The sequence below is a fragment of the Carcharhinus amblyrhynchos genome, chromosome 3 (assembly GCF_965287045.1).
Source record: "Carcharhinus amblyrhynchos chromosome 3, sCarAmb.v2.hapA, whole genome shotgun sequence".
In the NCBI taxonomy this organism is placed as follows: Eukaryota; Metazoa; Chordata; class Chondrichthyes; order Carcharhiniformes; family Carcharhinidae; genus Carcharhinus; species Carcharhinus amblyrhynchos.
The window spans coordinates 84,762,801-84,789,794 of record NC_137326.1 but is presented as its reverse complement, the minus strand read 5'-3'; the positions used below and the strand labels follow the sequence as shown (position 1 = coordinate 84,789,794).

At 41.4% G+C, this 26,994-nt stretch overlaps 1 protein-coding gene across 1 annotated transcript in view; it reads left to right on the top strand.

Annotated features, from left to right (window-relative positions):
• The window catches only part of LOC145341222 (hepatic and glial cell adhesion molecule-like), a 42,791-nt gene extending 19,618 nt beyond the window's left edge, over positions 1-23,173 (top strand). Inside the window, exons 2-7 of the mRNA XM_080186143.1 lie at positions 1,821-2,157; positions 2,447-2,806; positions 3,677-3,958; positions 7,629-7,698; positions 20,308-20,401; positions 23,054-23,173. Coding sequence (XP_080042269.1) covers positions 2,133-2,157; positions 2,447-2,806; positions 3,677-3,958; positions 7,629-7,698; positions 20,308-20,401; positions 23,054-23,173 — 951 coding nt within the window. The 5' untranslated portion in view covers positions 1,821-2,132. The remainder of the gene's footprint in view (positions 1-1,820; positions 2,158-2,446; positions 2,807-3,676; positions 3,959-7,628; positions 7,699-20,307; positions 20,402-23,053) is intronic.
• Positions 23,174-26,994: the final 3,821 nt, after the last annotated feature.

Sequence of the window (26,994 nt, the reverse complement as noted above, 5' to 3'; positions counted from 1 at the left end):
AGGTCAAGAAATTAAAAAAACCAGAGCCATTCTCTCTGGAAAAATGGACAACAAGATAGATTGGAATATTGGGAAAGAACATATTAATTGGAGCTACTTACCTTTTTTGTTTATTTACTGATGATTATTGTGGATATATTGCTACTCAAATGTTGTTGCTCGACCACAAGCCAGACTGTTGCAAGAACAGCATTGGTCAAGGAAGAGAAGAAAGAAATAGCAATGACTTCAACTTCTTTAGATGCTCCATCTTATGGTAATAAGTACACTAGAGCATTCTTTTAAAACAAGAACTTTTAACAATTAATACTTTGAGCATTAATAAAGAATCAGTTAAAGATGCATTAACACATTGATTATAAAGGAAATACTTAAGTAGGATAGGGTAGATTACATTAATAGAATTTTTAGACTCAATTTTAGCCATGTATTGCTGTTAGCCAATACGGCCAACAGGGGCAATTGTAGTTGAGAATTCTGATTAATTCTAAATACCCAACATGAGGATAATTAGCAGCTAATGTTTTAATATGTGGTTTGAGAATAATACAAAATATTTAAGTAACATCTTAATAACGCCTCTAAGAAATGAATTTGTAACATGCCAGTAAAATGAAAGATATATTCATGAAAGATATCAGCACAAGTCAGGTACAAATTATGCAACAAAGTAAATTACCCAGGCTGGGTGGTAATACCAAAATATAAAGGTGTCTTTTGCTATTAGAGCTAGTTTAAACTGGTCAGAGAAATCCTGAATCGTAAGTCATTTTCGGGAGAGACCTTCCATAAAACAGACAAATGACAGATCAATATTTGAAGGTGTGAGAGAATTATTGATTGAAAGACATAAAATTACTGTTAATTAAGTGTTGGGCAGATTAATCTGATTTTAAAAAAGTATAATAATTCTATTTCTTTGGTATGAAATCTGAGATCTTTTGTGAAAGCTACTAGCTCATTAGCTGAGTAGGTGCACCTATTGTTCTCCTATTTTGGCCAAGAGATTTATCTTGTTCTAATTGTATGTTTGTCTGAATATTATTAATTTGTAATGTTTTGATTCTAACCTTTCAATGTTTTAATAACTGAATAAACTTTTTTTGCCTTTGTGAAATGAAATGTTTAATGAAAAACTTCAGTCTTTAAATTAATCATGCCACCTAAAATAATTTCCCACAACAAAATCCTGATAGGACACTCATTTATGATTGCACAATATTAGCACCATGCATGACTCCTCAGATACTGAAGCAGTCTATGTCCAAATTCAGCAAGACCCTGGAGAATATCCAGGCTTGGGCTGATAAAACACAAGGAGTATTTGCATCACACAAGTGCCACATGATGTTCTCCAACAAGAGAAAATCTTAACCATCACCCCTTGACATTCTCTGGCATTCCATTGCTGAATCCCCCACTATCAACATCCTGAGGGATTACCATTGAGTAGAAACTGAAATGGCCTAGCCAATAAATATGGCTACAAGAGCAGGTCAGAGGCAAGGAAACCTGCAGTGAGTAATTGACCTCCATCTCCCAAAACAATGTTTGTCACCTACAAGATGTAAGTCAGGAGTGTGATAGAATACTCCCACTTGCCTGGATGGGTGCAGCTCCAACAACACTCAAGAAGCTTGACACCATCCAGACAAAGCAACCCACTTGATTAATACCCATCTACCACTATTTTCAGTGACACCCACAAAGGAATTTTTAAAAGTTATTTAAAAATTAAAAATATTGTTCTTTGTTCAGCAACAAAAAAATTAATGTGTACAATCTATGCTTGTGTTTCCCAGTGTTCCATTTGTTTGCAGTGCATGGAGAAACATTACTCGCCAGACCTGATACCATCACAAACAGCCTTGCAGGAGAACCAGTCCTGGTCCCTTTACAGCACCAAAGCAGAGAGGATCACTATAATGTAACATTTTGATCAAGATTTCCACAAGCCATTGAGATTTTAACATGGAAATTGAATAATCCAGAGAATCTCCACCTTGTGCACCCACTGTACGAACACAGAGTTGGAATCCAGAAGGATTGTGTGGTGCTGTATAATGTCCAGGTTAATGACACTGGAGAACATGAAATACACATTGATTACAGTGGAACAGAGCTGAGAAAACATGATGAAAATACTTGCAGTATTTGGTAAGTGCCCAGATTGTTATTCCTGCAGCTAAAACTGCACAAATCATACAGTTTAACAGCACAGTGTGAAATTCAATCTCCATTAACAAATGAACCTTTCCCGCTCTCAACAGGCATCCTTTGACTTTGTCGACAGATTACTGAGTCTGTTGCAGAAAAGCAAGCCATCTTACTCTTCTATCAAACTGAACCTCAAAAAAAACCCTGTACCTGCCTTTCCCCTCCAACCTCACTCAATACGACAAACAAATAAAAATTAATATGTGCAATTTACGTTTGTGTTTTTCAGTGTTCCATTTGTTTGTGGTATATAGAGAAGCATTGCGCATCAGACCGGATATCGTCACTAATGCCACTGCAGGAGACCAGGTCCTGTTCCCTGTACAACATCAAAGCACTGATCCATATGATGTTACCTTTAGTTTGAAATTTCCGGTGCCCTTTAAGATTTTAACATGGAAATCGAATAAACCAGAGAAGCTGCACATTGTGCATCCACTGTATCAACACAGAGTTGGAGTCTATGAAGGTTTTGTGGTGCTGAATGATGTACAGGTTAATGACACTGGAGAATATAAAATACACATTGACTACTATGGGCTAGAGCTGAAAAACCGTGAACAAATTACATTCAGGATGCACGTATTTGGTAAGTGTTCAACACTGGAACTTCTCCTAGCTTTGAGGATTTACTGGAAGCAATATAAAAATAGGTTTTTATTGAGGTCTGAAAGGACACATGATGTAAACGTTTTTTGATCAATTTAAATAGGTTTTGTTTTAAACAAACAACTGGATCAATACCTTCACATAATATCACTAATGCAGTCTTGTACACTTATATCAACATTTCATTTGCAGCATACTTAAAGAACTAGTTTCACGTTAATACCCCTCTGAATCTACTGCTCTAACCAGATTTCTCCACAAGAACTCCTGAACTCAGCACAACCCACTGAAGGTCCAGTGGCCTTCAGATCTCTGTACCCCCATCCCCTGAGAGCCTGTGTGCCAGCAGCCCATCTTCTAACCATTACCTCTGCTGCCCCCTCCCACCCCCGTCAGTGGAAATATTTCCTTAGCAATCAAATATAGTCTCAATAATCAGCACCATTTCCTGCCACTGTTTTCAGACAAACGGGGTTCTGCATAACAAGTTGTACACAAAACCAGAAACTACTTGAATTTAATTCCTGCACTTCATACCATCTGCAATTTTCACGAGCTGATTTGGATTATTATGAAAATTTGAACAGTATCGTCCCATTATATCTTATATAATCCATAAACTGGATGCATTTGTGGAGCACAAACAGAAGACAGATGTTAATATCAGGATTTCTGTTATATTGTAGCTTCAGGCTTTAACATTAGCCTGTCCAAAATACAGAACAAATGGAAATATTTTCATTTGTATTCTGGTTTATTACATCACTCAGAAATAACTCACATCCAAAATGAATTACTCTAAAGTGTAATGACTATGTTGTGTGGGTTAATTATTATCTGTGTATTTCAGAACCAGTTTCCCAACCTATTACAGCGATTCTTGGTAACTGTGCAAATTCACCAAACGTCACTTTGAGCTGCTCTGTCTTCAATGGAACAAATGTCACGATTCACTGGGAAAACTTGTCCATTTCTGGAGTTCTCCATGAGACGTGTGATGGATTAGTGCTTGTGATCGACTGTGCAACTGAGTTGGAGCAACAGGTGTACAGATGCGTTGCAGAAAACCCAGTCAGTAATGCAACCAGTGACCCAGTGATTGTCAGTCGACATAATGGAGCTAATCTCAAGAGTAAGAAATTGGATAAATTATCTAAACTATAACGGGAACACTTTTATTTGTAGTTTTCCTTCACAGTAATTTAGCTGAGAATGTGGAGTAATAATGTTCTGACACAAATATTCCTCTATTTTCATGTCTAATGCAACAGCCAAATTGCTGACATCTGTAGATGAGGATACAACAACAATAACCTGCATTTATAAAGCACCTTAAATATAACAATAGATTCCAGTGTACCTAGTTTGTGATTTTAGAAAAGATGCCTAGTACATAGACATATTCCAGTCACAATTATAAAAGAAGACGTCATGGATAAGATCTTTTAATTATGAAAGGGGCAAAAGAATCTGGAGCTGTTTTCTTTAGAAGGGGAAAGAAGATTCGACAGTAAAGTTCAAAATTATGATGTGATTTGATAAATCAGGAAGAACTGTTTCCACTCATCAATTAAGTCATCAATTTATCACATAGAGTAGGAGATTTGTTATCTGCTGTAAGTTTTTTGGATATGGAATACCTCACTGTAATCATTGTAGAAGCAGAATCCGGAAAGCAATTTAAGTGAACCGTGGATGAATGTTGAAAAAAGTATATATATATATTATGGGAAAAGGAATAAGTAGATAGTTCTCTTAAAGGCAGATTGGGTATAATGAGCTTGATGTTCTCCTCCTGTTTCATGAAATACTATCCACCTGTTTTAGGTAAAAGAAGCCATCTGATGGTTCTGGTCCATTTGGGGATGGTAGTTCTGATGCCAATCATTGTCTACTTCTTCTGGTTTACTCTCAAATGCAAGCAGTAAGTGCCACATTTCAAATTAGTATAAACCATAGAAAAGTGCAAAGGTACTATCCAGTGATCTATTACTTATTGTGTATTCGTAGAGAAACTGTATGATTTTAGTGTAAAAATGTTTACCAATGAAAGGAGTTGAATTACTGCTGATCAAAAGAAAACTTGAAGAGGATATCACTGTTGGAATATATCTTTTGCTTTCCAACTATGGTGTAGTCCTGAATTCCTAAGTTCACAAAGCTTTAGGTCACACTATGGAAATCTGTCAGTATACTTGATAAATTAGAAACATAGAAGATAGGAACAGGAGGAAGCCATTTGGCCCTTTGAGCCTGCTCCACCATTCATTATGATCATGGCTGATCATCCAACTCAATAGCCTAATTCTGCTTTTTCCCCATAACCTTTGATCCCATTCACCCAAAGTGCCAAATCCAGCCGCTTCTTGAATACATTCAACGTTTTGGCATCAACTACTTCCTGTGGTAATGAATTCCACAGGCACGCCACTCTTTGGATGAAGAAATGTCTCCTCACTTCCATCCTAAATGCTCAACCCTGAATCCTCAGACTGTGACCCCTAGTTCAGGATTCCCCACCAGCGGGAATGTCCTCCCTACATCAACCCTATTTAGTCCTGTTAGAATTTTATAAGTCTATATGAGATTCCAACCCCCCCACCCCCCACCCCCACTTATTCGTCTGAACTCCAGCAAAAACAATCCTAACCTTGTCAATGTTTCCTCATTCATCAGTCCCCATCGCTGAGGTCAACCTGATAAACCTTTACTGCACTCCCTTGACAGCAAGAACATCCTTCCTCAGAAAAGGAGACCAAAACTGTACACAATATTCTAGGTATGGCCTCACCAAGGCCCTATATAATTGCAACAACACATCCCTGCTCCTGTACTCAAAACCTCTCACAATGAAGGCCAACATACCATTTGCTTTCTTTAGTGCCTGCTGCACCTGCATGCTTACCTTCAGTGACTGCTACACAAGGACTCCCAGGTCCCACAGCACACTCCCCTTTCCCAACTTGCAGCATTCAGGTAGTGATCTGCCTTTTTTTGCTTCCAAAGTGAATAACCTCAGACTTATCCATTTTTATACTGCATCTACCATTGATTAGCCCACTCACCCAACCTGTCCAGATCATTCTGAAGGATCTCTGCACCCTCATCACAGTTCACCTTCCCACCCAATTTGGTATCATCTGCAAACTTTGAGATGTTGCATTTTGTTCCCTTATTTGGCATAGTTTGGCTGAAATAATGTACTGGAGTTGTTTTGCACGAATCATGTGCCTACTGTTGCCCTCAGCGAGAATTCTTTATAATGATAACTTATCAGTTGGAAAATTAGCTTCTTTTGGACAAATCTAATTATTTTTGACTGACCAGAGCTGGAGGCAGAATCTTCCATTCCCACCAGCAGCAGGAATTGTGATGGTCATGGGCACAGGATTTGGCAGGAAGCCAAAAATCAGTTTCATGGTGGCAGGAAATCAGTTTGGAATCTTGTTTCCTGACTTTCTTCACAGCTTAAATTTGGGTCAAGTACTCCAGAGAGCTGTGTTGGGAACCCCCCATTTTCATTTCCTGAATGCTTATTACATTGCTAACATGCCAGATCATCATCCTGCTCAAAATTAAGTGCCCAGCCAATGGAAATTTAGAAAAATTATTTTCATGACTGTACGTAAGTTGTGTGCACTAGTGAGGCAGACTTCCTTGGACTTTGAGTTCACTAAATGCTACTTTCACTTCCTGTTACACCATCATAGAGAATTCAAGGTACATCAATGCTGGGCGCACTGGAGAATGAGATCAAGGCAGGACTTGTGGGTGCATTCAGGGAGCAGAGTGGCAGATTGAATGGCTGTTCAAGTGCAGTTTACATGTGGCATCCAGTTGTTGGAGCTAACGAGATAACAATTGGGTGGGCCACTAACTGCTCACCCTGTTACAAAATTAGATTTGTCCCTAGATGCATAATTAATTGCTGAACAGCAAGATCTTGTGGGTTCAATTGCTCAGCTATCCAGCAGACTTCACTCCAACTTCTGTTCTCACCACCAGTCTGCAGAATGGAAAACGTCTTTACAAATTTTCCATTGGTTTATTTTCAGTGTAATCAAAACCAACTAATATGCAATATGGGTGAATGGTGATGGCCAGGCCTAGTGCCACTATCCATTGTATCATTATGCCTGAGATACAATTCTGTTAAATCCACTTTGTTCTACCCTTCTTCAAAATCCGGAGCTCTGGGGAATATTGAACCGGCTTAGTACAAAGCGAGACAGTGGCTGAGGTCAGGTCATGGATACGAGGGAACAATTTGAAAGCAAGGAGTTTTTCTTGTGGCTGATGGGACATCAGTTAACAGTTTTATTGGGATACTGACTACATGGGACCAAAGTACCTCAGGTTCAATATGAAACCTGTGCAAGTTACTCTGGTAGTAATGGTGTAACTATCTGGCTGTTCATTACTGCCTTAGGGCTGGGAAAGAAGGATTAACTGTCAATGATTTTACCAAACTTAAAAGATAGAATGAAAAGTTGGAAAATTTAAATTTCTTAAGGTTTGGATTTTATGAAAAGAAGTATTCAATAATTGAGATACAATTGTAATTCCTTTATAAATACAATAATTTTGAAAAAAAGGGAATTTTATGATATGCTTATGGCACAATTTGTTAGCCCATGCAGGCCCGTCATGCTTTTAATAAATGCCTTCCTGTTTTCCAACTTTTCCCAAAATCAGAAGGAAGATGACGGGGAGAAAATAGTTGTGGTGTATTAGCATTTCTGGAAGAAGGTGCTACATATTAAATAGACGTGATTTTTATACTTTTCATATCCATCTTGCAGAATTCCCACATGTTCACAAGGAAATGAACCATTGGGATTTAAAGAATGATGGTGTGTGGAAACACGAGTGGTATAAACATATTTATTTTTGCTAAACACTCATAGGCCTCGAACAACATTGTATATGTTTGGTTCATTACTGCTTACCAATAAAGGGATCATATAGGGTTTCCCATGGTAAGGCTGAAGATACTGTTTCATAATTTTTCATTAATTAATATAAGGAATGTGAGTGCTGTTAACAAGACCCCTGAAGGCTTGTTCCAAGAGTCAATCACATTGCTGTGGGTCTGGAGTCACATGAAGGTCAGACCAGAAAAGGATGACGGATTCCATTCTCTAAAAGACATTTAACCACATGAAGTTTTATGACAAACAATGATGGCTTCATTGTCACCATCACTGAGACTAGCTTTCAACTCTCGATGTTTATTACTTGAGTTTAAATTCTGCCAGCTGCCTTGGTGGGATCAGGAATTTCGGAATTAGCTATCACTGCTACAAATAAAAATTCCTACAAATTTGGCAAACCTGATTTCCTTTCCATAGATCCACATTCAATTTGCCTGATTTTGCAATTCAAAAAAAAGTCGAGTTATCACATCCCTTCTAAGAATTCTAACATTTTTCTTACTACTGACATCAAACAGTTCCATAGTTCTTGATTCTCCCTGTGGGGGTTATATTTGTTACTTTCCAGTCCACATGAACCTTTCCAGATTTCTTAGAATTTTGAAAGATAATCAACAACATATCCAATACCTCTTTAGCTATCTCCTTTAACACTCTGGGATGAAGTTTGCCTGATTTGAACCCATATCCCCAGAGTATTAGCTTGAACCTCTGGATTACTATGTCAGGGATATTATCACTACACCACTTAGTACTTAGAGGCAACTGCTTTTCTGACTTTTTCCAACATTGAACTGATATAAATAAGGAATTTGGCAAATTAGCAGCTGTGCATAAATTTTTAGGTCCAAGACCAGCTAAAAATCATTGCCATTTAAAAAAAAATTTAGATACTTTTTTATATGTACTGTGAAAAATGTGCAAAACTGTTAATCCATAGAGATGAATGAGTTTTTGAGATGTTTATTCGTGTGTTCAAGATCAATTCAGCATGACCGATCAACCTAACCCATACATCTTTGGAGCGCGGGAGAAAACCAGAGCACTCAGAGGAAACCCACACAGACACAGGGAGAACATGCAAACTCCGCACAGACAGTGACCCAAGGCCGGAATTGAACCCAGGTCCCTGTCACTGTGAGGCAGCCGTGCTAACCACTGAACTACCATATAAATAAGGAATTTTGCAGTTTAGCAGATGCTTATAAATTTTCAAGTCCAAGACCAGTGTAAATCACTGCCATTTTTTAAATACTTTAGATACCTTTTTAGTCATTTGTGACACATGAAAATGTGAATCAAGGAAGATTCATCATGGATTTGTATCAATCATAAAAGAAGATGGTTGTCGTTGTATATCCAATCATCTCACATCCATGACATCATGTTGGAAATTCCTCTGGGTGGTATCTTACCCACAACCATCTTCTGCTACTGTAACAATGACCTTCCTTCCATTATAACAACAGAAGTGGGAGATGCTTGCCTATGTTTGCTCAGCATTTTGCTGAATTTGTAACTCTTCAGATAATGAAGCAATCTATTTCCAAATGCAGGAAGGCTTGGGCTGATAAATAGTATTTTTTTTTGCTTTCTGTACTGATTTGAGGTTGAGTTTTTACGCTCTATATTTCATTGTCATTCCTTCCTCTGTTACTTTCACAATTCTTCAATCTAATTGATTAACAAGATACAAAGTTCCTTCCCACATTTATTAATGTTGCACTTTCAGCAACTTGCATACATTGCCAGTATTTGATACCTTCCTGGGATGGGTTGGCCATTTAGGATGTAAAATTGGTCACCATGCCATAGCCAACCATTACTATACACTTTTACGCTGGGGGCGGGGCAGGGGTGGCAGGTGGGCAGAGATATTGGAAGGCCCAAATGCCAATGGGCCAATTGAGAGACTAATTAATAATCACTTAGACAACTCCTTCCACAGCCACTGGAGTTTTATCTGTGAAAGGGGGAGGCTATAGCCAAGTATTCACTGCTCAAGCTAATGTTGGGAACTGGGAGGTGGGATAAGGTACATCCTTTATGGGCCCCCTCTGCCCACTGAGAATGTTCTCCCAAGTGTTCCAGAAGTTGTGTTTCCCCTCCCTCTCTGCCCATCCACACCTGCACTGGGGCCTGTCCACCTGGCCCTGGAAATTCCCATACTTCACATCTGGTGGATGATTGCGATTGGGGACTGGATGCAATCCCAGCACTGCTCCCAGTGGTGCTGTTGGGACCAGTGACCTGCGACCATTTGACAGGAAACTCTACCCCAGTGTAAAATATAACCCATAAACTTTAAATGCTAAGCATCCAAGGGAAAAAGTACCAAATAGCAGATCGTGTTAGATTCACCCCTATATTAAACTATGGCCAGATGAAAGCTACTGTGACTTTGCATTGTGTGATTTCACAATAATACAAAAATTTTGTGTTGAATTGTCAATATCTGAAAGAATTTTACATTAAGATGTATTAGCTTATGTTAATGTCCAAGGATTTTTCAATAGGACATGTAAATGATAAACCATCCTCAAGTACGCATTGTTGATCAACTGCCACCATTCTCCTCAGAGGAACTTATTCTTGTGACAGCTGGTGACTAGAAAACTCTCCTGGTGACGAACAATGCAAGAATGAAAATTACACCCAAGCGTTGGGTCAAATCAAACATTTACTTCAGTATTTCCTCAGTACATTACTCAATTTTTAAGTCAGTACAAATTTATAGGATGTACTTAAGTTGAATTATTTTGTGGGAAGTATTTGATGAGTAGTTCATAGATTTATATTATATACAGATACTGTAACAAATGTTCACATACCTTCAGGTGAAAATTCAGGTCAAACTATAGGTAATAAAAGTATTGGCATGAGGCTTTAAGGAGATGGTTCACCTCTGAGCCAAATCAGGCAATTTATTCGAATCATTCTAGAACGTGCTTATTCCTCTCAAGCTACACCACACAATACTTCATCTCATCTAATCAGTTTCTCTTCCTTCCTCCCCGTGTGCTTATCTAGTTTCCTCCTGAATGTATCTGCTATTCACCTCTATCATTCCATATAGCAGCAGAGTCCATGCCTTCACTACTATGAACAGAAAGTAAATCAGCCAATTTACATTGAAAATACATGAGCAACAAAACAATACTATCATTTAAAACAAAATAAATTTGTGCAAATGTGAGTCTAGCATAAATTCCCTCTTGGGTTAAGAGGCATGTTGATCCTTTCAGTAGTTTGAGAATCCAAATTCTTTTGTGAGTTGAGTCATACTGACGCCTACTGGTATGATGGAGTAAACGCAGCAAGAAGTCTCACAACACTAGGTTAAAGTCCAACAGGTTTATTTGGTTACAAACGCCACTAGCTTTCAGGGCTTTGCCCTTTCTTCAGGTGAGTGGGGAGTTCTGATCACAAACAGGGCATATAAAGGCACACACTCAGTTTACAGAATACTGATTAGAATTCTAATCTCACAACACTAAAGTCCAACAGGTTTATTTGGTAGCAAACGCCAGCTTTCAGAGCGTTGCTCCTTCGTCAGGTAAGTCTATGTAACCAAGCAGTACCAGTAAACAAGACATTTTCAGGGCCCAGATGAATAGCTTGTATGCATGCAGACCTCTGTAATACTTACACGCCCTGAATTAGCAGACAAAGCAAGCAGGGCAAAGCAAGGCTGTGCCTGATAACAACAAGCACTAGGAAAGTGAGTACAAGGAGCTAAAGAGAGATAAGGAAGTTCTTGGGATAGTAGAACAGCCACAAATTGTTTAATGTAAAACCTAAAACCAGACAATGCTGGAATGTAAGTAATACTTGCCTATGTGACTTACAATGTATAAATATTTATGGTTCTTCAGCTGGATTGAGTTTGCCTCAGAGGCCCTTCTCTGAGGTGGTGCTCTCCCAACACACCAGCTGATAAATGATCATTCTGCACTGGAACTCCTGAGATTATTTCCTATATCACTCCACAACAATATACACCACAGAAAAATGCAAAGATACTATCCAGTGATCTGTTCCTTCATTGTTTCTCTACTGTTTGTAGAGAAACTGTATGATTTTAGTGTAAAAATGTTTATCAATGAGCTGCTAGGCAAAAAATACTTGAAGAGGTTATTATGTTGGGATGTGTTTGTTTTCCTTCCAGCAATGGTCTGGTACTGAATTCCTAAGTACACAGAGCTTTACGTCACATTATGGAGTTCTGACAATATTTAACAATTATTTTATGTAAGTTGGCTGAAATAATATGATGGAATTGCTTTATATGAATCATGTCCCTTATGAACAAATGTGCAAAATGCTTTCTGACGAGTATCGTTAAGTGCAAGTCTGTTAACAGTTGGTTGCTAAAAATAATCATGAAACACCCTTGATGTATTTATAATCTTTTGAAAGATGAAAAAGGTCACATGACAAGACAGCTTTGTATACAAAACAAATAATTCAATTTATAAAGAACAGTGAAATTATTAAGCAAATATCACTTAATGGAATAAGCACTAACGACTACTTAATAGAATTTGTCATATAGCATTACTAATCTTAATAGAATATTACCACTATTGTTCACTATTACAAATGGGTTCATTCAACTTGTTCAAGTATCGGGGTTCCTCCAGATGGGGCCCAAAAGTACTGCCCCCAGAGAGTGTCCCACAACATGCTGGTCTGTTGTTCCATACATAACCTGTCTGTGCAGCAAATGGCTGCCTTCATAAGGAAGATGTGGTGGAGTGGCACTTGTCCTTGAATGAGGAGGATGTTCAGGAAGAGGTTGAGAAAAAGGCCACTGAAGATTCAGAGTATATAGGTGAGGCGGGGCAGAGAGTGCACATGGACAACAGGGCTGGGGATGCTCTCATCACAGCCCCCTCTCCTCTTCATGGAGTAGGATGAGTATGTTGTCCTACAGTGCAGGACCTTCCCACCAGCCCCACCCACCCCCCCAACTACTTGGACCTAACTTCAGCCAGGACCCCTACTTCCCACCAGCATCCTCAACCCTCCCCAGCACTCCTCATCAGAACTCCATGCTTTGGTGCAGTGCCTACATATGCAAGGTATTATTAATCTCTGACCCATCAAATGTCCAGCTCACATTATCCCTATTTGTGTTCCTACAGGAGAAGTTCACCCACAACTGCCACGAGTCATTAAATTCATTTTACATGAACCCTCCCACTAATCTGGCTATCTTCCCAGGATGCACATCAGAGGTAGACATAGCCTGCTGCCTTTCACACTAAGATATCCTTGGTGTCCTCTGGGGAGCCTCAGCCTACTGTTGGTTGGCACTGGCATTGTGGTCTTGCCCTGTTCAGCCCATTGTGCCCGAGTTGCACTGGTCTCAGGAAGGGGAGATTCAGACTGGCTGGTATTCCCAACCCTGCCTTTGCAACTCTAGCAGCAGAAGAATGAAGCTATCCACAGGCACAGTGCCTGGCCAGGGCACAGCTGAGTCCTGGGATCCAGCAGATCTCTGACTGTCCGATCCCTTGGGACATTCCCACCTCCACCTTATGTATGTCGGAAACTGTGTGGTGCTCACCAGGGAGTGACCCAGAATCCTATCTGCTAATTTCACTCACTGATGTGACTATCACTGTTCTGGTGGATGGTGCAGATGATAACTGTAACACTTCATTCTTGTGCTCCTCCCAAGATGCTGTCAAAGGTAAGTGGTGGGACACTGCTGGCAGATGGGCCAGGTTTTTCAGGTGATGTTCCTGAAAGTTAAGGGACATGGTTTGAATTGTGGCCTGATCAAAAGTTTTGACTATGCAAAACTTACCTGAGACACATCATGTGGATGAAAGTGCAGTGGCTGCTCACTTTTGTCTTGCAGGCTCACCTCACTTTCAGCACAGGCCCTATCTCTGTTCCTGTCCTGCGAGCTACAGGGCTCTCTCCTTGTACAGAGTCTGAATCCTCAGCTCGGGCATCCCGCCATCTGTTCACTCTCACTTGTGGCAGTTGTGGGTGAACTTCTCCTGTAGGCACACAAATGGCTATAATGTGAGCTAGACATGTGATGGGTCAGAGATTCATGATACCTGGCACGTATAGGCACTGCACCAAAACATGGAGGAGTTCTGATGAAGAGTGCTGGGGAGGACTGAGGATGCTGGTGGGACATCAGGGTCCTGGGGCCCTGCGAGATAGAAGCATATGGGATCAAGATGATTTTCCAGGAGGTGAAGGAAGGGTAAAGTGTTGAGAGGATACAGGGAGCACTCACCCTGTCTGACCAGAGTAGATCATTCATCCTTTTTCTGCATTGCATATCCATCCTCTTGGACAGGCTGTTGGCACTGACTAGTGCTGACACCATCTCCCAGGCAAGATTTGTCACCTTGCTGGAGGTCTCCCAGCAGCCTGAGGGTATATTGTTGCCCATCTCTCCTCCATGGCATCCAGCATGTGGGTGAGGGCTGTCAAAGTCACCACTTCCAAGTTTGACTCTTAACAGAAATACACATTAACACAATATACTTGACCGTCAGATTATGTATTTATTTACTTGTTAGCAAGGGGAAGTGTCTAATCAAAGGTCAGGACACATCTCCTCAGGACAGAGAAAATCATCATGATTTATACAATTCTGCAGCTGGACAGAATCCAATCAAAAAGGGTTACAAATGACACACGTTATGTATCGATCCAATAGAATGAAATACTGAACATCCCAGGGCTGTGTGGATCATGGTATCTCATGGGACACCAGTATATCACCATCAAGCCCTATTAGCTGTCCTTACCTCAATTGTTCATTAGTCAGACATCTTTATCTAATTCTCTATTTTGTTAGCAATCTCACAAAGCAGCTTCATTAAAACAGTCTCATATGTGCCTGCTTCAATTGATAAAGTGGGAGGGCTAGTAAAGCCATTAGTATTTTGTGACCTTGTTAGTGAAGTTAACTGAATCTCTAAGGAATGTGGTCAAATCAACTTGCCTTTGGGATATTCCCTGATTATACTCCATTTTGACAAGTTTGTTCATTGCCAATATAAATAAAACAGATGTATACTTATATGTGGACTAATTACTGTGCTGCAAATAACAATTGTTATATGGTATTAAAACACCTAATTACAACTGCTGACATCTTGTTCACTATTGAACAAGTATAGCTTTTACTTCCAAGCTGATTAAAATAATATCCTACCTAGCACTCTTTTCATAGCCATTTCTTTCCTTATAGTCCTACAAGGCTCCTCTGCGAATTGAGGAGCTGATTTTGTGGCTGCTATCCGCCTGGCTTGAAAGAAAGCAATTGCTGTGGGACCATTTAAGTGCAGCACCTCCTTCATTGAAGTGCTCAGGTGATGCCTGGAGCTGCTGAATCAGACATTTAACACTCGGCGTGGCATTTTTCACATGGGGGGGGAATAAATTTCAATTTACGAAAATCGCTGTGTGGATAGTATCGCTAGGACTGTGGGAATCACACCAATTTTCGTGCTGAAAATGACACTTTGTCATTTCAGAAAATTCCACCCAATGTTCCAGGTTGAAATGACTTTCTTTCTGAACTAATTTCAATTTTCCAGCGTCCACAGTTTTTTTTTTGAATGAGCAACATTTCCTCTCGAAATTTCTTCCAAGTTAAGTAAGTAATTTGAATATCAATAAGATGGAATCATTAGTATCCCTACAATGCAGAAGGAAATTATTTGGCCCGTTGGGCTTGCATCCCGAAAGAGCCCCCCGGGCTTGCATCGACAACAGTGCCACCAGGATTATCCCCATAACCCCATGTATTTACCCTGCTAGTCCCCCGAACATTAAGGGGCAATTTAGCATAGCTAATCCACCTAACCTGCACATCTTTGGAGCACCCAAAGGAAACCCCTGCAGACATGGGAAGAACATGCTGACTCCATACAGACAGTGACCGAGGCCGGAATTGAACCCTGGTGCTGTGAGGCAGCAGTGCTAATCACTGTGCCACCGTAAGTCTCATTGAGTAAGCTAAAAAAAAAATTAGGGAAGGTGGTAACTACAGCGGAATGTGGAGAGACTATGCAGGTGCTCATTGAGACACAGAATCATTAGGGGGATTCACAGAGGATTAACGAAACACCAGAAGACTTGAAACTGATTAATGTTATGTTCATATTCAAATATGGTGACAAATAAATGCACAGCTAGCTATGTACCCAAGTTTCACTTTCACTTCATGTAAAATGTTAAAATTGATTAAAAACTAAACTCAAAAGTTAATCTCTATAATAACTTCATTAACGGCAGAAAGCATGCAGGCAGAATAGGAAAACCTTGCCTAGGTAACTTGCTTAAATTATTTGAGCATAGCAATCTAACTGTACTGTGTTAAGACAAAGGAGCACCTTAAATTCCAAAAGGTTTATTCACCAAGTTTCACACTAAACACTTAATTAAACTCAAAGCGAGGTAGAGGGATAAACTTGTGCAATTGATCAAAATCTGGCTGAAGACTAGGGAATTATAACCTAAAAGAAACTAGGGAATTATAAATGCTCATCCTTGAGTTAATTTGATTTATTTGTTTGGCCCTAAAAGAAAGAGGAGCTAGGCCAGAGTGAGAGGGGTACCTCATGGCATAGAGGTGGGATAAAATTACATATATGATTTGGAAGCAGAAGCATAATGTGGTGACCAAAATTGCAGGATATTCCAAACGAGGAGTGGATGTGGGAACTCAGGAATCAGCGTTTAGTGTGTTATTATTCCCGGGTGGCGGGGATTGGTGAGGGTTAACTTGCGAAGGGAGAGGGCAGTCGAGAGATGCGGGCGGGACGGAATTTTCGATTTCTGCTATTTTATAGTGAATGGAAGGTGAAATTCCTATTGCACAGCCAAAGTAGAAACTGGTGCTATTATTTTGAAGATAGAGGTTTAGAATTTGTTTAAGTGTTACTGTCTAGAAATAGGGCTATTTAAGAAACACCAGTCTCTCTTTGCTGTCTTACATTGGGAGTAAACTACAATGTGGTGAATCCTGAGCAGACTCAGGATTAGACTCTCACAAAGCGGCTGAGTGTTTGAACCTTGGGTTGCAGTCCTGCTTCTGAACGGCAAGTGACGTTCCCAGTTCTTGTTCATTTCCAAACTGCCAGAAAATCAGTTTTGGTTCTTTTGTAAAGAAATGTTCAATAATGGCAGTGTTAAACCTGAATGAAATCTTTGTGTAGAATTATTTGCACAGCGTTTATATTGATTTGTTAAAACTCACCCACGCGATCACGATATCATGAAATAAACTCCAAACAATAAATTTCAGTAAAGCATGAATTCCTCCTCCCACAACAAAACGACAAATTCATTTCAAAACACTTCGACAAAATCCCTCCCTTTTAGGGTTAAGTTTTTAGCAGCGCAAAGGCCGTTCATTGAAGTGAGAACCCGGTTAGGCACGTCAGCATGAAAAAGGCGCCAAATGCCAATATCTGAATTGAAGTGAACAAGGGAAAGTCGGCGTGTGACTTTGGGAGCTCCTGGCCAGTATGGAACCAATCCCCTCAGACACGAGCTGGTGAGTTGGAACAGACAGTAATGAATGTGCCTGAATTCAGCCTGACCGTCACTGAGACATTGCTCAGTCGCTGCGAGTCACTGACTGCTCAAAGTCTCAGTAAGAAGTCTGACAGCACCAGGTTTAAGTCCAACCGATTTATTTGATAGTAAACTCTCAAGCTTTCGAGGTTTGCCTCTTCGTCAGGTGAATGGACAGTTCTGGCCTCAAACAGAGCATATAAAGCACAAGACAGTTTACAGATTACTGATTAGAATACGAGTCTTTACAACTAACCAAGTCTTAAAGAGGCCGACAATGTGAGTGGAAGGACCGTTAAGCACAGATGCTCACTTACACATTTTTTAACTGTGTTTACCCCAGTCCAACGCCGACATCTCCACATCATGCTCGAGTTTCCACAAAGGAGCTGACACACAATAACTATTGGGAGGAGAGAATTTCAGGAAAAGGTTCAGGGGAGTTTCTACGTTAAAATTTTGTGGTTGGGATAAGGGATGTTGAGAGGTTTAGAAAAATCTTCTTTGATATTCCGCATATGTTTTGTCTTATCCATCATCAAAGAAAATGTATCTCTCCCAGTGACGGACAAAAATGAACATTTCTTTTCTCTTTTTAATTCAATAATGGTTCAGACGATAGATACGCATTTGAAAACATTTTGCATCTTAAACTTAATGTTCACCACAGGGTAGGTTTAGAGGAGAAATATTTTCATGTTTAGATCTGGAAGTTACTTTGAAATTTAGTTGATAATAAAATCTCAATGTCCGGAGTATTTAAGAGGCTGGATTAAGCAATTCGGAGTTTTCTAAGTGATGGATCCAGTCAATTTGCTCATTCAGTTGCTTGAGGAAATGGATTAGTTTGTACATCCTGCTCTCTGCGACTCGAATGAATTTTCTTTGCTGGGTTGGGAAACTACTAGAATTTTAATGAAAGTTTCGCACTTGAGCATTAGCAAAAACCAAGCAAGCTTTGAACATATATCCCTTGTTTGCAAAGACAGGTTCGGCGCTGACAGCTGTAACTCGGGAATGAAATCATTCAAATACTTTCCAATGTTCAAAAATTTAAACGCCTTGGTAACAATGTATCAATAATCCATCAATAGCGTCGGTTAACCCCAGCAATAAATAAAAGATTTCAGTGAAACATGAACAGATTCCACTATCAACATTTCAAAAAGGCAATCAGTTTCAAAATATTTTAACCAATTCCCACTTGTCTGTTAAATTTGAAACGGTGCCACGTCGGGCTTTAACGGAAACGAAACTACTCAAAAGTTACAACCGCCATCTAAACTGCAAAAACAGTTAATTATTTCTTCACTATAAAGCTGCAGACTGCTGTGAATATTTTTCCCCTCCAAACACATAGGCTCCGATTGGTAAAATTGGGCCCAACGGGCCTGATCCGAGGCCGGAATCCTCCTTCCAGCGGGCCTTTACACTGCTTCCCGGCCCCAGTCCAACCCGCACTGCCGGGCCATTCGGATCTCAAAAGTGCGCATGCGCAGTTTGCGGGGGCGGGGGCTGTTCTCTGCCCCCCGCCTGGGCTGGAGCGCGCGGCTGTGGCGGGTTTGTTCCTTCTGAAAGATTTCTTCCTGCTGTGTATCCTGTGTCAGTGTATCCAACTGGAACTATTCCAATACAACATCAGCAGTTAGCTTTGGAAGGCAGGTCTGTGCCAGTCTGTATCCTGTTTTGGTGGTTTGAGCTGATGTGTCCACTATCAATATCCGATACAAGGAGCTTAAAAACATTAATATGTTGCCAGTCGATGTTTCCCTTCTGCCAGAAGCTGAAAGGAAAGCAAGATTGCACAAACGTGTTCCCAAAAGAGCTAGAATGAAAGAGGAGCAATTTGAAGATGAATTTAAAGTTGACAATCATAGCAAATTCTGGACTAAGAAGTAGTCTTCAAAATTTTGGATTTTAGAAACAACCACCACTGGATTGCTTGGCTGGTGTTGACATCAGTGGAACTTTGAGAAATGCACGTATTATTGTGATGTTATTAATAAGTTGTGTTTTTTATTTATGATCAACTTCATTTTATTAAAATGTGTTTCTATAGGAAGGATACAGAGAATGAAAAAACAGCTTCCTGTTTTTATTTCTATTATTACATGGCTTAAATGCAAGGAGAAAGTGCTTTGAATGTTAATTACACAATACCAATTCGGATTAATTCTGTGCCTCCTGTTCCTGACTACATTTGTGTGGATTTGACTTACGTATACTTAGTTGTTTGTGTGATATGTTATTAAAACCAGTTGCAGGAGAAAAAAGCAGAAAGCGGAGAGAGCGGCTCTCTGACACAGATCGTCCTCTGGGGGAGGTGGGGAAAGGGGCTCAGATGGATCTCCGACGGGGGGGTGCAGGGGGGTCCACTGCCAGTCTGCGGGCAATCCCTCCTCCTCACTGGAGGAACGAATCCCTCCTCCCGGAGTGGACGTGCGGCTATGCCATCCCACCAAACTTTCAGGATCAAGTAATTCCTTGCGAAGAAGATGAAGCAGAACTGGCCAATTCCACAGTGGATCCATATGAAAACTGGCAACAAGCTGCAGAAGGACTAAGCAGGGCCTGTGAAGGGATCCACCATCACTAGTACACTACTAGCCACTGGCTCTCTTGCCCCTGCAGGGAAGAGTAACCTGTGGCTGGTAATGTACCAGTGATGGTGTATCCCTTTACAGGCCCAGCTTGGTCCTTCTCCAGTGTCCCTGATCTTGTTGCCGGTTTTCATACAGATCAACTGTGGAATCGGCCAGTTCTGCTTCATCTTCTTAGTGAGGAATTGCTTGATCCTGAAGGTTTGGTGGGATGGCATAGCCGCACGTCCAGTCCAGGAGTAGAGATTCGTTCCTCTAGTGAGGAGGAGGGATCGCCTGCAGAGTGGCAGCGGACCTCCCCCCCCCCCCCCCCCCCCCACCAATCTAGAGATCCATCTGAGCCCCCTCCTCGTCCAGCGGAATGGTGTGAAACCTGGTCACTTTAGCCGTGACTCCGAGTCTGTGGCCAGGAGGATGCTGCAGACTCTTAAAGGACTGAAGATGGTCAAGAAGCATGATGGAGAGAGACCAGCAATCGAGGTAGGTTAGGGGTTGTGCTCTGCCAAGGGGGGCCTGCCTCCCAGGGGCGTTTGATCCGGGTGTGGTGGGGGGGGGTTCTGCCAGGGTGGTTAGCGGGGGATCTGAGGAGGATGAGCTTCGGAGGCTCCCTGCAGAATAAAAATTGGCTTCAGATTTTTATTTTGCAAGTTGCTTACAGAGCTGATCCGGAGTGGACCTGAAGACGGTAAAGTGGGATGTAGTGGTAGAGTTGGGCGCGCAGTTCATTAAATCAATGTAAATGCATGCTAATGCATTTAAATCATCGGGCTGCCCGATTCAGGCAAGGACCGGATCCACGCCCAAATCGAGTGTCGGTAAAGTCACAATCTGCTCGGGTTCGGGTGCAGATCGCATTAAAGGCCAGACACCCGAATTTACCACGATTTTGTGCCCGAAAATGGGCATGAACTTTTGGTAAAATAGGGCCCATTGATTCGTTTATTCAGAAAAACTTGCAGGAGTTCTTCGATTTTGAGCTGCCCAGTTTGCCCAGAGCAGGCTAGAACGAGTAGAGGTAAAATAAATTAGGAAAACAACAAGAGGGATTTTTGTTTAAAAGTCATTTGCAGGATGTGGCCAGCAGTTATGCCTTTGAGAAGGTGGTGAGGTTCCTGAAACTGGAATGCTGCAGTTCCTGAAGTGTGGGTGCACCACAGTGTGGTAAGGGAGAGAATTGCAGAATATATGAAATGAAATTGGCAAACAAGATCAGGGTGAACCTGAATAATCTTTATCAATACCTTGAGTGTAAGAGAATAACTAAAGAAATTATTGTGGGTCAACCCACAGCAGCGTGGGTTGCAGCATTTCGAGAGAGTGGGTCACCACCACCACCTCAAGAGCAACTGGGGGTGGGCAATAAATGTTGGCCTGTCAGCAATGTCCATGTCCCACAAATAAATTTTAAAAAAAGACCAAAAGGTTTGTGTGGAGACAGAAGATGTGGGTGTAGTTCTTGCTGAGTACTTTATGTCATCTTCACAAAAGTATAAAGAGGAAGAGTACAAAGTATTGGATGTGATAAACATAAGGAGAAAGGAATTATCACCAGGGAGATGATGTGTTGGAGAGTTGGTGTAGACTCGCTCAGCTGAATGGCCTCTTTCTGCCTTGTAGGAATTCTGAGTCAATGGGCGAAATGCACCACAGGCTGTTAAAATAAGCTGGGGAGAAAATTGAAGGGTGTCTTATTGTTATTTTCCAATCCTCTTAGATATAGCTGTGGTGTTGGAGGTTTGCTAATGGTGAACCTTTTCTTAGAAAAGGGACCATGATATGGATTGAATAATTACCTACCAGTCACTTACCTTGTCATAGAAAAATCATTCTAATCAATTCTAATGGACAGGAATAACTTACCTAGAAAGGCATTGGTTAAGCAGAGACAGTCAGCATGGATTTGTTAAGGGAAGATTGTGTCTGACTAATTTGAATTTTTTGAGGGAAAAAAACAAGGAGCATTGCTAATGGATGGCCAGTTGATGTAATCCGCATGGGTTTTAGTAAGGCTTTTGACAAACTCCCAATTGGCACACTGGTGAGAAAAATAAAAGCCTTTGGGACCTAGGGGATTGTAGAAAGCTGGACACAAAATTAGCTCAGTGGCAGGAAGCAACGGGTAATTGTTGATCGATGTTTTTACAACTGGAAGGCAGTTTCCATTGCGGTTCCACAGAGCTCAGTGCTAGGTCCCCTGTTTTATTTGAACATAAATATAGGGGAATGATGAAGAAGTTTGTAGACCAAAAATTGGCCATGAGGTGGATAGTGAAAAGGATAACTGCTGATAGCAAGAAGATAGCAATGAATGGTCAGGTGGGCAGTAAAGTGGCAAAAGGAATTTAACCTGGAGAAGGATGAGGTGATGCGTTTAGGGAGGTCACACAAGGCAAATGGTTACATGATAAATGGGCGCATTTCTTCCTCCAGAGGCATGGTCTGAATTATGACGTGCAGCTCCTATTAATAGACCTGAGGGGTCTTTGAAACTCCTTGTAGGTGTTGTCTGCATTTTACCAGGACATGCTTAAAGTCTGGGACATGGGTGCCTCGCACCACAGCTTTCCCCAATCTGGAGTAGTGGCTGTCGTAAGGGAGGCGCTGCTTGGGGATTAGCTCCTCCACAAATACCATTTCAGACGGCTGACGAAGGGGTGGGCTGTGTAGCCAGGACGACCAGTATCGGTGACATGATGGGCAGAAGAGGATTGGGCTAAATGATACCCCATGAGTTGGCTTGTCATGTGATGGTGAACATCTAGCTCACGACTGATGCCATCCAGTCCTGAAAATGGTCATGCTTAGTTCTAATGGTACTCGTGGTGCAAGGAGGCATAGCGTGAGGTGGAGTCCCATCTGAGTGCAGCCCTGCTCGGATGGATTTTAACATTGGCCCCAAGACCTAACTTCGTCTATGGAGCACTCTTCCCCTTAACATTGGGAACCTGGGTGAAGGGTGTTGCACGCAGCAGTCCTATACAATTGTCGATTGCACCAATTCATGGATTCCTAAATAGCCTGGCCTTTTTGCAGTCTTGTGGAAGCCTCGGACCATGCGTATAGGGGATTTTAGGCTGCACTTCCATTTCAGTTATTTTAAAGAAACTTCTCTCACTATTGTTTGTATTTCAGGCTCATACTTCTGATCTACAGGCAATCGGTGTGGAGAGGGGCAGGGAAGGAGGAGGACCTCCTCACGAATCGGTACCTGGCCAAATTTGCCATAAACGGGTCCAGGCAGTGGGCGATTGAGGGGATCATCCAACCTGACTGTCTGCCTCTCTACTGCAGCTATGTTCACTGCCAAGTGTTCCTGGGGATGGGGATGCAATGTCCACAGGCACCATCGAGGCTTTCCATGCTCGTTGGGCACCGCAGTGAATGGGCTGTGTTATTGACCCCTCTAATCACCTTTTGTTTTAAGGTTTTAATTTTCATTTGTGATTTGTTTTTGTTTTGGGTGATTTTACCTTTAAGAGATGCCCATTTTATTTTACTCCTTTTATTAATTTAGTTGAACTGGTTTACTCAAGGGTGAGAGGAGAAAAGGAAGTGAGCAACCTTAGAATGAATGTCTTTTTGAAGGTAGTTGAACCAAATACCCATTTCTGTGTTGTGAATACAATGCACCTCAATTCATTAATCTACTGTAATGTTATTCATCGTTATTGTAGATTGAGAACAGCAGGAATTTGGAGGCAATTAACCTTGTCTTTGAGGCTGCCTCCAAACCAAGCTGTTTAAAAAAAGGAGTCCTCACAAAAGGGCTATTTGTTCTCATTCCATTGACAAGTTGAGAAACCTATATGGAGGTTGCAGGTACAAATTGACTTTAATAAACCGAACTTCAATGCGAATTAACCCTGAGTTTGTTTGGAGCATCAGTATATTTCTGGAATTACTTTTCCCCATATATACTGCACTGTAAACTTAACTGTCCTCAGTTAAGATCGTCTCAAAGAATCACAAGGAAGTAGTTTCAAGATATGCTAGATAACCATTATGCTATACTCTCACAGAAGGATCTTGTGACGAGAATGATTAAACTCAATGGTGACCTTCACTGCATGATAAATGGTTTACTGTATCACCTGGGTTTAGTGGATCAGTTAGTTTTTTAATTCTCCCTGTTGAATCTATGCAACCTTATTCTCTATCTTCCTGTTCACATTACATTTCCAAATATATTCATGGCCAATGTCTATCCCTTAAGCTGGTTTTAATAATGTAGTTTATCTGATAATTGTCATATGCTGCGGTGGGATCATTCTATGGGCAAATTACTTGTGTTTCTACAACGATGACTAAACTTCAGAAGTGCTTCATCAGTTGCTGCAAACTGCATTGGGTCTGGCTGGTTAGCTCAGGTAGCTAAATTGTGGTGCTTAATGCCAACAACACAGTTATAGTCACTGCATAGATTGAGAATTTTTGGGTGTGTCTCTTCTTGTTGACCCATTGAGATATCATGACATAGAGATACATGTTGAGCCATGGGTTAGCAATCCTCAGACACTTGGGGCACTACGTGAAGAGTGAATTGAAAGTCATCTTTAGATGCAGGTCTCTCTTTGTTCATGTTTAGGTAGCCAACACTGGCAGGCTGAGTCTGCTGAGCATATTGCTTTCTGTAAGAATATTTTTTCCCCTTCTTTAGAGTCAACCAGCTTCATGAAGAAAAGAAAAAGGGACATTTTGATGAGTTTATACAATGAAGTTCCTGCATTCAATATGTATTCACCTCTTCAAACTTGTCTCAGGTAATACATGGTGGCAACCTATCCTTGTGTTTACAGGAAAGTGTCTCTGTGTAATTTACAGAGAGTCTTACAGCAAATAAACAGGCCCTTGGCCCATCATGTCTGTGCCGACTATCAAATTACCAGTCTGCACTAATTAATCCCAGTTACCAGTGCTTGATCCGTAGTCTACCATGCATTGGTTATTTAAGCACTCTTCCAGATGCTTCTTAAATGTTGCAAGAATACCTGCCTCCACTTTCCTCTTAAGCAGTGCTTTCCATATTTCCACCACCCTTTGGGTGAAAATCGTTTTCCTCAGATCCTCTCTAAACCACTCAGTCCTCACCTTAAACCTATGTCCTCTGGTCTTAGACACCTCTATATAGAATCAATTGTGAATGTAACTTGTAGACGTAAAATTATCTTCCTAAACAATGAATGACCCTGTCCATAGAAACATCTCGATTTACCAGAGCCTTGATAGGATGTATACTGAATGGAAAGACAAAGAGTCAGAAGCCTTCCTCACTCAAGTGTGCACAGTATTAGTGCAGCAATTGACCAAAGCATCTAGCATGGAGAATTTCAGACTCTAACCAATCACAGACTCAATAATAATCTGCCATATTTTGACTTTAAGCAAATTCAGCCATAAAATGACCCAGCCATCCTCACTCATCACAAGCTGGTATGTTTTATGGTGGTATAGTGGTTAAGTCACTAGACTAGTAATCGTGAGATGAAATAAGAGTGATTTAAATTGCATTTAGATGGTTCCTAATACTTAATCAGGAAAGGGGAGAACAATTAAAACCTCTTATTACTTTTGGGTAACTATTGTAAAAACCGCCCCACCCCCGATCCCACCATCCATTCTAAGATCCCAAATCTCTCCCCCATACCCACCCAAGGTTTGACACAGGCCTGCCCAGCAATGCAAGCCCAACCTGACCCAATAATCCCTCCACCCTTGCAGGTCCAACCTAATCCCCCACCATTATCTGACTGCTCCCTCCCGCAACTGAGATCTCCTCCCCCTTCAGCTTGTGAATCAACATTGATCACAATGAGTACAACTTGGAGGAATTGCTGAGGGTGGCTGAATGTACTCTGCTTGGTGGACTTCAATGTCCATTTGCAACAGTGACTTGGTAGCACCACTACTGACCGAGCTGGCTGAATCCTAGAGGACACAGCTGGTAGACTGGATTTGCAGCAATTAGTGAAGGAATCGTAAGGAGGGAAAATCCTACTTGTTCTCATCCTCACCAACCTGCCTACATTAAATTCATCTGTCCATGATAGTATCAGCAGGTGTGACCACTGCACAGTCCTTGTGGAGACAAAGTCCTGCCTTCACATTGCGAATACTCTCAATAATGTTGATAGATTTTAACAGGTGCAGCAACTTAATACTGGGCAACCACGAAGCACTGTGGGTTACCGGCTGTAGCAGTATCGTACTCAACCAAAATCTGTAACTTTGTTGCCTGGCATATCCATACTCTACTATTAGTACCAAGTTAGGTGATCAAGCCTGATTCAATGAAGGATGCAAGAGAGCATGCAAAGTGCAATACCAGGCATACGTAAAAATGAGGTGTTAACCTGAAGGAGCTACAACACACTATTAGCAAACCAAACAGTGTAAGAAGCAAGTAATAGACAGAGATAAGCAATTCCAGAGCCAACAATTCAGATCAAGGATGGAATTCTCCCAAACAAATTCTAAGTGCTGAATTCGTATAAAAACTGGAGTAAATCCCGCTGCTCTTTTAGGGGGATTTTCAAACTGAACGTCCCACACTCTGTGCATCACAAAGAGCCCTAGCATCAATCGTGAAGAAAAGCTAGGGATAGGGCCTATTTCCACTGTACAGGCCAGCAGCAAAGCGCGCTACATGGGCCACTACACATATGCTGTTCTGTCAGCACAGAGGTTGGTGCAGTAGCCTGCACTACCGGCCTGCCAATCACTGGCCAGCTCGATCCCTGATCTCCTCACCCCCTTTAGATTCTGGCTGTGTCCCCTTGGCACTATCCAAAGCCTGGTGACAGTGCCAAAGTGCCCCCATGGGCATTGCCACAGCTGTTGTAAATCCCACTGGAGTGATACATTCCAACGAGGGGGGGGGTGGGAGAAAGAGGCTAGCAGACCTGGAGACTCAGTCACAGGCCCGCTAATGAGATGCTAATGAAGATTACCATATTTAAATCAATTCCACACCAATTTCCGATTTCTGGTGTGGAGTTGACGACACGAGTAATCTGGCGGCCGGAGACACGTGGTTACCGTGGCGTCCAGCGGCAAGCCCACTACACAGCCTTCGC